Raw genomic sequence first — 10850 nt, 5'->3', positions numbered from 1 at the left:
CGACAGCTTGACATCCACGCCCAGGGCTGGCCACTGGCAACTACTGTTGCGTTTACGCGTCCAACTATGTCCAGCCGAGTGCACCGAATCCATCGAAACTCTATCCAAATCTAATCGATATTAGTCTGAATCAAATACGATACCAAAATCGTCAGCTGCTATGATGGACAGTCTATCCGATCATTTGGACATTGGATTTGAGCACTGGTAGTAGTAATAAGGAAAACCATCAGCGGAATATTCTCTACAATATTTTTTAATTATTTAATTTTTATTCAAATTAATTTATATTAAATAACAGTATAATTGATTCATTGTATAGTTTATTAAATAAACAAACAAATAGTATTTATTGATTGACTGTATCATTCAATTAGTTATATAATATTAATTAAATTGTATTATAATTTTAATATAATTGTTATATAACTGTAATCTAATTGTCTTAAATTAATTATCAAAAAAATTTATTTTTCATATAATAATAAAACATTTCCTTATTTTTAATCCACTTATCCGTTGATTAGGTGACGGCAGCTGAAGAGGCGCCAGTATTATAGCCACCACTAGTAATTGACAACTCATTGACCATCTATTCATCGCTATCTTCTTCTTCAGTTTCTTTGTCCACTCCTTCTCGTTGACCATAGATTTCCTGACTGTTGTCATTACTGTCGCCAACAACGGTTCCATCGGCGCCAACAGTTAAGTTGGGATTGTTTTCAATTTCATCTAATCTTTGATTAAAGTAAGTCATGTCTCGTTTTCGTCGACGTATACCCAACTTGTGTCTGGTTTCCAGGTATGGCCACAGATATTGAACGGCCACTAAAGCACTGGTAGTATAGAGTATTAGCAAACAAAAAACACTGGGTCTCAACCCTACCCCCCACCCCAACAGCCCTCAATAGATACTGACCTCTCGTAGGTGGCGAAGAAAAACACCGGATATTTTCCGGGTCCTACTGTATAGCCGGGCGGCGGTTCGGCCACTATCTGTGCCACGCGGACGGACAATGGGAGGACAGACAGACAGACATACAAAAAAAAAGGGTTAGTTATGTGGTGTGTATGTAATAAACAAATTATGGGATATAAGGTAGTGGTAGACAACCTACCCGTGCCGGCCACGGAGGATAGCCAATCACTTTGGCAAATACCAGATCGCCGACGGCATACTTTGCGGGACAGGTTTTGGTGGCATTATTTTTAAAGGGTATTATTATTATTATTACTACTACTACTAACTACTAATAGATAATGTATTTAAAAAATATAAATACAATATATTGAATTCATGTATAAAGTATTATCCAATTGTTAGTACAGTTTCTCGTTTTTTTTTGTTTTTGTATTTTACAAAAAAAAATTATAATTGATTTCAATTTACAGTATATACTGTTAGATTGTTCGTTTTAATACAGTTTATACCGTTTGTCCATATGAATCATCGGCCACTTACATTATAAAATAATTTTAGTAGGTATAACCCAGATATAGAACATAACGGATTATAACCCAGAAGTCTAAAGTCGAAATTAACTAAATGTCATTTATGCATATGATTTATGCGAATATAAATATTTTTGAAGACTTATAATATATCTGAAGCCAAAATATCACTATATCTTATAGTATTTAAAAAAGTCGACTTTAGTCAAAAATTATTAAATATTATTTATTTATAAATATACGATTTCAGTGTACTTTTTATATTTATGTTTATGAAACTAAAATATTATTAATTAATATATTAAAGATATTCGACTTTAAATACAAAGATCTAAACATATTAATTAATTTTATTTATGTATGTAATATATTGTATTTTTTAATGCTTATTAAGAACATCTATTATAATTTTAGTTGGGATATTATATTTTTATAATAATACTAAAATAGTTAACCTAAAAATTATATTAAAAATTACACTACATTTGTTTAATAATTATTGCATTAAATGCTTTTTGATGACTAATTTATATAAAAATTTGTATTTATTGTTGAAAAATATTTAAAAATGTTTTCTTAGTTAATAATATCTCTAATAAATAAATTTTGATTTTCAACTAAAATCGAAAATCACAAATAGTATATGACGTTATTTTGCTTTCAGATACTTTTTTAGGTATTTTAAAAATACATTGAAGTCATAATCTTTTCATAAATAACAATTTCTCAAATATTAGAAGACATAGTGATATTTTGGCGTCAGATACATTATAAGTTTCTAAATATATTTAAATTTGTATATAACATATGCATAAATAACATTTAATTAATTTAATTTACAATTTTCAATAATTCGATTTAAGACTTCTATGTTATAATGTATTATGTTCTATATCTGTGTTATACCTACTTAAATTATTTTATATCAGCGGAACAGTTATATCAGCGAACAGTTATATCAGCGGAACAGTTATATCAGCGGAACAGTTATATCAGCGAACAGTTATATCAGCGGAACAGTTATATCAGCGGAACAGTTATATCAGCGGAACAGTTATATCAGCGGAACAGTTATATCAGCGGAACAGTTATATCAGCGGAACAGTTATATCAGCGGAACAGTTATATCAGCGGAACAGTTATATCAGCGGAACAGTTATATCAGCGGAACAGTTATATCAGCGGAACAGTTATATCAGCGGAACAGTTATATCAACGGGACAGTTGAACTGTTGAACTGGGCATCTATTCCCGGAAGCCATCATTATCGATAACCAATGGCGTGGGTTGTTAATATGGTATTGATAGGCCGACAGCGTAACCCAGTCATATGGTAGTAGTACGCTAACATTTCCATAGACCAATAGGTCATCTGTTTAAAGTAATTATTGTATTAACATTTTTATTAATATATTATCAATTATATTTTATATTTATATTTTTAAAATAATAAATAATATTTAATAATAAAATATTTCAAAATATATTTACTACAATAATGTAACGTCAAAAATATTTCTAATTGAATTTTTATCAAGGTTGATAATGTCTAGTCTATAATATTTTTTAATTTAAAATACAATAAAATAAATCATTTAAATTTTTTCATTAACATTACATTAATATATTATCAATTATAGTTTCTATTTATATTTTAAATATAATAAGTAGTATTTAATAATAAAATATTTCAAAATATATTTTTAACAGTATTGTAGCGTTAAAAATATTTCTAATTGAATTTTTATCAAGGTAGATAATATCTAGTCTATAATATTTTTTAATTTGAGTTTGAATAAAATAAATCATTTAAATTATTTTATTAAAATTTTATTAATATATTTTCAATTTTATTTAATTTTTTTTAATTAGAAAATAATAAATACTGTTTAATAATTAAATATTTCAAAATATATTTACTACAATAATGTAGCGTTAAAAATATTTCTAATTGAATTTTCATCAAGGTTGATAATATCTAGTCTCTAATATTTTTAATTGAAAATACAATAAAATAAATCATTTAAATTTTTTCATTAAAATTACATTAATATATTATCAATTATAGTTTCTATTTATATTTTAAATATAATAAGTAGTATTTAATAATAAAATATTTCAAAATATATTTTTAACAGTATTGTAGCGTTAAAAATATTTCTAATTGAATTTTTATCAAGGTAGATAATATCTAGTCTATAATATTTTTTAACTTGAGTTTGAATAAAATAAATCATTTAAATTATTTTATTAAAATTTTATTAATATATTTTCAATTTTATTTAATTTTTTTAATTAGAAAATAACAAACACTATTTAATAATAAAATATTTCAAAATATATTTACTACAATAATGTAACGTTAAAAATATTTCTAATAATTTTCATTGAATGGTAATTGAATAGTAACGTATAAACTAGTGTTTTCATAATGGAATCAACATTGGATCAGTTGGAAGCGTCATTAACTGACATTTCACTTACATATACCAGTCAATCGCTTATGGAATACAATGTGACACCGAGTAATAGAAGACGATTAATGGAAACACCAGAAGAAAGAGCACAAAGAACTCAGGCAATGCGAGAACGCGCTATTAATAGATGATTGAATGAAACGCAAGAAGAAAGATATCAACGAATTGAGACTATTCGTCAACGAGTTATTGACAGTCGATTGAATGAAACGCAAAAAGAAAGACATCAACGAATTGAGTCTAATCGTCAACGAGTCACTGACAGTCGATTGAATGAAACGCAAGAAGAAAGACATCAACGAATTGAGTCTAATCGTCAACGAATTACTAACAGTCGATTGAATGAAACGCAAAAAGAAAGACATCAACGAATTGAGTCTAATCGTCAACGAGTCACTGACAGTCGATTGAATGAAACGCATGAAGAAAGACATCAACGAATTATTGGTGATAATCGTCGCATAACTGAACGGAGAACAAACGAAACACAACAAGAAAGAGTACAAAGAATTGAAACCGAGCGCCAACGAATAACTGAACGATTGAATAACGAAACACAAGAAGAAAGACAAAGTCGACTCTAATCTAATCGATTACGCAAAACTTATACACGACTCAATGCTACACAAAAAGATTCWCAACATCAAAGAGAAGACGATAGAAATAGACATCATAATCAATATCATCAATTGGGACGCTTTTATAAATCATTTCGAGGCAATGCCAGACCTGAAAGGAATGACTTTGACAGGATGGATCGCAAGTGTCAACATTGTGGATCTATGTTTTGGGTGATAGAAAAAACACATGGATCAAAAAACGAGCCCAAGTATTCAAAGTGTTGTAAAAAAGGACTCATAATTTTGCCACCGTTTCAACAAATTCCAGACGAACTCAACATTTTAATGACAAACCCTAATTATAGACATCAATTTTTAAGCAATATTCGTGCATATAATTCTAACTTTTCTTTTGTTTCAGTCGGCGCAAAGGTGGAGGAACCTACGCGTGATGGTTTGTGTGCATTCAAAATTCAAGGAAACATGTATCACCGTATGGGATCAGTTTTGCCACAACCTGGAGCGAGCCCTCGATTTATGCAATTGTATTTTTACGACACTGAACATGAGTTGAACAATCGAATGACAGTAATGAATGGTCGTAATCAAAACATTGTCAACATTTTAATACCAATGATGCGCGAAAATAATCCATATGTAAACAATTTGAAGATGACAATTGATCAGTTGGATAACAACGTTTCACAAGATATTGACATAAGGATTTTAGCAGAAGGTCCATCAATCGATAGACGAACATATAACGCGCCAACAGCTTCCGATTTTGCTGCAATAATACCGCAAGAAAATTGCAACTGTCCATTGGATATTAAAATTAAATTAAAGTCAGATGAAGTTCAACACATAAACCATAATCACCGTTCGTTTGACGCACTGGTATATGCACTGTTGTTTCCTAAAGGTATATATTAAATAAAAATTTAATGATTGTTTAATTTATACTGATTTTTATTTTTATAAAAGGTGATTTTGGTTGGCATTTTTCGGTCAAAAGTCTCAACACTGCACACACAAAGAAAGTAACAGCAATGCAGTACTACAATTATGTGCTTCACTACAGAACGAATTCACATATTCATAGATGCAGACGTTTATATCAACAGTTTGCAGTAGATTCTTGGGTTAAGATAGAGAGTAGTCGTCTAAGTTGGATTCGATTTAATCAACAACAACTTAGAGCATCAGATTATCGACACATAAGAGACGCAATTGATAATGACATACCAACAAACAATATTGGAAAATATACACAATTTTACCGTCAAGTTTTACATATGGTCCTCGAGCAATGAATCTTAAATATCACGACGCAATGTAAATAGTTTCACATTATGGAAAGCCATCTCTATTTATTACATTCACATGTAATCCAAAATGGCTTGAAATAACAAGAGAATTGGGAATTGGCGAGACGGCAAATGACAGACAAGATTTGATTGTAAGAATATTTCAACAAAAGTGTAAAGAATTAGATGAAGATCTTCGAAAAAGACATGTGTTGGGCAAAGTCATCGCTCATGTTGATGTCATTGAATAAAGAAACGCGGACTCCCTCATCAACATGGAATCTATTGGTTAGATGAAGCGGATAAACTGAGAAACGTAGAAGATTATAACACTGTTGTTTGTACCGAAATACCGAGTGATGATGTTATACTAAAAGAGACAATTACAAAATGTATGATTCATGGACCCTGTGGCCCGGCATATCCATCATCGCCATGTATGAAAGATAACAAATGTTCTAAAGGATATCCGATGGCATTTGTTGACAAGACATATCTCAACAAAAAAGGATTTGTAAAATATCAAAGAAGAAATGATGGTCAAGTTGTTAATATAAGAAGTCAAGATACAGTTTCAGCAGATAATCAATTCATTGTACCTTATAATCGAGGACTAAGCAGGAATTACAATGCACATATAAATGTAGAAGTTTGTTCAACAATACAAAGTTGCAAATATCTGTTCAAGTACACTCACAAAGGAAAGGATAATGCAATGGCAGGATTGTCTGAACAAAATAGTGGTAACGACGAAATAAAGTTATATCAAGACAGTAGATGGGTTTCAACAACCGAATCGCTATGGCATATATTTGGCTATGGAATGCACTCAAATACACCAGCTGTTTATCGTCTACCTGTACATCTTGAGAACCGACAAATTATAACATTTAGAGGAACTACAGAAGTTGATCAGTTGACAATACCAAAAGAAACAGAACTAACGCGATGGATGGCATTTAACAATAATAGTTCTGAAGGTAATATTAATGTATAATTATAAAAACTATTTAATTTACTTAACTTATTTTTAAATAAGGTCGTCATCTGCTATACCCTGAGTTTTCTCAACATTATACTTTTCAAAATAATCATTGGAAAAAAAGATGTAGACAACAATTGACGCCAATCGGAAGAATTTATACAGTTCATCCATCAGAAGGAGAGTTGTATTACTTTCGATTATTATTATTTCATATTAGTAGAGCAAAATCATATCAGGACATGAGAACAGCAAAAGGACAAGTATGTGCAACATTTAAATCGACCGCTGAAGCATTAGGACTTCTAGAACAAGACAAGGAATGGGATCTCTGTCTTAATGAAGCAATAATTACACAAAGTGGTAAACAAATTCGTGAGTTGTTTGCCACAATTTTAGTATTTGGTCAACCAACGAGTCCTAAAAGTCTGTGGGAAAAATATAAAACAAGTATGACTGAAGATTATGTTAGAGATCAACAAAGAAGACATGATGAAGACTACGAGATTACTGAACAAATAATTAATATTTTTATAAATAACGCCTTAAAAGATATTCAATCGCATTTAGAAGCAAATAGCAAATTTTTAAGTGATTTTCCTGAAATGCCAACAGTAAATAATAACTTAATAAATGGAACATCAAGGCTTATACTTGATGAAATAGAAGACAATCCGGAACTAATACGACCAGAAGTTGAGATAAATGAAAAACTATTAAATGAAGATCAAAAGAAAGCCTATTTAGAAATAATCAATGCCGTTAACAGTAATGCAGAAAACAGTTTTTTCTCAACGCTGCTGGTGGTACAGGGAAAACATTTTTATTCAATTTGCTTTTAATCAAATTTAGAAGTGAAGGTCATATAGCTCTGGCTGTAGCATCAAGTGGAATAACTGCCATATTGTAACTACTAAATGTAAAATATATTCTAATATATAATATATTGTAACTAATAATTATATTGTTTAAAGGTAGAACAGCCCATTCACGATTCAAAATCCCCATTCCAATTGATGAATCTTCGAGCTGCAGGATTTCGTGCCAAAGCGATACAGCCGAACTTATACAAAAAGCACTACCAGTTGTCAAACACGGAACAGCAAGCGATACGATCGATTCCTGTATCACTCGATAGTACCTCTGGTTATCTATAGACATTAAATCTTAGCATCAATTAAAGCGCACTTAATTTTCTCACTAATAATTTTCAAATATTTTCAGATTTTTTGCTATCAATAAAAGAAAGTAGAAGCCCATACAATGAAGAATTCATTGATCTACCCGAAGCTATATGTTCCAAATCTATGTCATTAGAAGATTTTCTTAATGAATTACCATCAATCAATGACTGGACAATTGTTGCCGCAAAGAATGATCATGTTGATGAAATCAATAATATATTAATTGATAAATTTGAAGGCGATGAAATTGAGTATTTTAGTGCAAATTCATTAGTTGAAAAAGATAAACATGGACAGTTTACTGATGAATTTTTGGCGAGTCTCCATTTTTCAGGTATCACTGTAAACCTTATAACCTAATAATTATTAATATGTTTACGGGTCTTAAAGGTCTTCCTTCTCATAAATTGATTTTGAAGAAAGACTATCCTGTAATGTTGTTGCGCAATATAAACCCATCTATTGGTCTTTGTAATGGAACAACACTAATCTGCAAAGAATTTCATCGTTTATCCATTGTAGCCGAAATTAAGAAAGGAAAGAATCAAGGACGACAAGTAGTTATTCCAAGAATTGATTTGATTCCATCAGACACCGATTTGCCTTTTTTATTCAAACGGAGACAATTTAAAATAAAGCCAGCATTTGCAATGACGATCAACAAAAGTCAAGGATAAACATTTAAAAAAGTTGCAATTTATATCCCAGATGGTGTTTTTTCACATGGACAACTCTACGTCGCGTTATCAAGAGTTGGAAATTGGGGATATTAAAGTATTTGCAGGACTTGGTGGAAACAATACACGTAACGTTGTATATCGTAACGTGTTTTAATAACATATAATAATATATTTATAGATCAAGGGTTGCACATCACCTCATTAACAAAAGGTGTGAGTGGAATGACTGAAAGCCAACCACTTAAAATAAAGGGTGAGGAATAATGAGATCGCCTGCAGGAGGTTTCCTTGCTTATACTGAAAGATCTCAAAAAATTTTAATAAATTATATTTAATTTTTCATGTATTATAATTACATATGTATTCTACAATATAACAAAAATTTAAAACTAATATTGCTAAACAGTTTTAAAGACTTCTCTTAATTGCGTAAATTTATTTTTACATGTATTGTAACTGTGTATGTAAAAAACATTATACTAAAAAATCATCAATTTTTAATAGCGCGAACTTTTTTTATAGACGATAACATAAATTTATTTTTATTTTGATTTTAACTACATATGTATTCTACAATCTAACTAAAAAAATTCTAATATTGTTTAACAGTTTCAAAGACGTTTCTCTTGATTGCGTAAATTTATTTTCTCATATATTGTAACTGTACATGTATACAACATTATAGCAAAAAATAATCAATTTTTAATAGCGCGAACTAGACGTTTATATGGATAGCATAAATATAGCAATATAGCTTTTATAATCAGAATTATAATTGTAGTTGACTATTGTATATGTATATCTATATGTCTCATCATAAAGAATTTTGTTAAGCAATTACTAAGAGTATGCACTACTATACATGTTGCGCGGGTAAAACTAGTATTAATATATTATCAATTATATTTTATATTTTTAATTAGAAAATAATAAATACTGTTTAATAATTAAATATTTCAAAATATATTTACTACAATAATGAAGCGTTAAAAATATTTCTAATTGAATTTTTATCAAGGTTGATAATATCTAGTCTAATATTTTTTAATTGAAAATAAAATAAAATAAATCATTTAAATTATTTCATTAACATAACATTAATATATTATCAATTATATTTTATATTTATATTTAAAAAATAATAAATAGTATTTAATTATAAAATATTTCAAAATCTATTTTCAACAGTATTGTAGCGTTAAAAATATTTCTAATTGAATTTTCATCAAGGTAGATAATGTCTAGTCTATAATATTTTTTAATTGAAAATACAATAAAATAAATCATTTAAATTTTTTTATTAACATTACATTAATATATTATCAATTATAGTTTATATTTATATTTTAAATATAATAAGTAGTATTTAATAATAAAATATTTAGAAATATATTTTATACAGTATTGTAGCGTTAAAAATATTTCTAATTGAATTTTCATCAAGGTTGATAATGTCTAGTCTATAATATTATTAAAGTTGAGTTTGAATAAAATAATTCATTTAAATTATTTCATTAGCGTTACATTAATATATTATCAATTATATTTTCTACTTATATTTTAAAAATAATAAATAGTATTTAATAATAAAATATTTCAAAATATATTTTAAACAGTATTGTAGCGTTAAAAATATTTCTAATTGAATTTTCATCAAGGTAGATAATGTCTAGTCTATAATATTTTTTAATTGAAAATACAATAAAATAAATCATTTAAATTTTTTCATTAACATTACATTAATATATTATCAATTATATTTTATACTTATATTTTAAAAATAATAAATAGTATTTAATAATAAAATATTTCAAAATATATTTTAAACAGTATTGTAGCGTTAAAAATATTTCTAATTGAATTTTCATCAAGGTAGATAATGTCTAGTCTATAATATTTTTTAATTGAAAATACAATAAAATAAATCATTTAAATTTTTTCATTAACATTACATTAATATATTATCAATTATAGATTATATTTATATTTTAAAAATAATAAATAGTATTTAATAATACAATATTTCGAAATATATTTTATACAGTATTGTAGCGTTAAAAATATTTCTAATTGAATTTTCATCAAGGTTGATAATGTCTAGTCTATAATATTTTTTAATTGAAAATACAATAAAATAAATCATTTAAATTTTTGCATTAACATTACATTAATATATTATCAATTATAGTTTATATTTATATTTTAAAA

General features: G+C 27.9%; 2 protein-coding genes across 2 annotated transcripts; one reads left to right on the top strand and one right to left on the bottom strand.

Moving 5' to 3' along the window:
• Nucleotides 1-592: 592 nt before the first annotated feature.
• On the bottom strand, nucleotides 593-1505 carry LOC128953119 (hepatoma-derived growth factor-related protein 3-like). Its single transcript, XM_054298597.1, has 4 exons — nucleotides 1491-1505; nucleotides 1119-1178; nucleotides 920-996; nucleotides 593-836 (listed from the first exon to the last, which is right to left on the bottom strand). The coding sequence occupies exons 1-4, from the start codon at nucleotides 1503-1505 to the stop codon at nucleotides 593-595; spliced, it is 396 nt and encodes a 131-aa protein (XP_054154572.1).
• Nucleotides 1506-3883: 2378 nt separating this feature from the next.
• On the top strand, nucleotides 3884-8639 carry LOC128953108 (uncharacterized). Its single transcript, XM_054298586.1, has 10 exons — nucleotides 3884-4035; nucleotides 4126-4502; nucleotides 4563-5411; nucleotides 5474-5775; nucleotides 5850-6005; nucleotides 6050-6776; nucleotides 6836-7584; nucleotides 7753-7924; nucleotides 8003-8296; nucleotides 8353-8639. Exons 1-10 carry the CDS (start codon nucleotides 3884-3886, stop codon nucleotides 8637-8639), a joined length of 4065 nt encoding a protein of 1354 aa, XP_054154561.1.
• Nucleotides 8640-10850: the final 2211 nt, after the last annotated feature.

The sequence above is a fragment of the Oppia nitens genome, unplaced genomic scaffold (genome assembly GCF_028296485.1).
Source record: "Oppia nitens isolate AA-2021 unplaced genomic scaffold, nextdenovo-longstitch-racon4-pilon3 scaffold11_pilon_pilon_pilon, whole genome shotgun sequence".
NCBI classification, from domain to species: domain Eukaryota; kingdom Metazoa; phylum Arthropoda; class Arachnida; order Sarcoptiformes; family Oppiidae; genus Oppia; species Oppia nitens.
The sequence above is the reverse complement of the archived record's forward strand: the minus strand, read 5'-3'. Positions and strand labels throughout refer to the sequence as shown.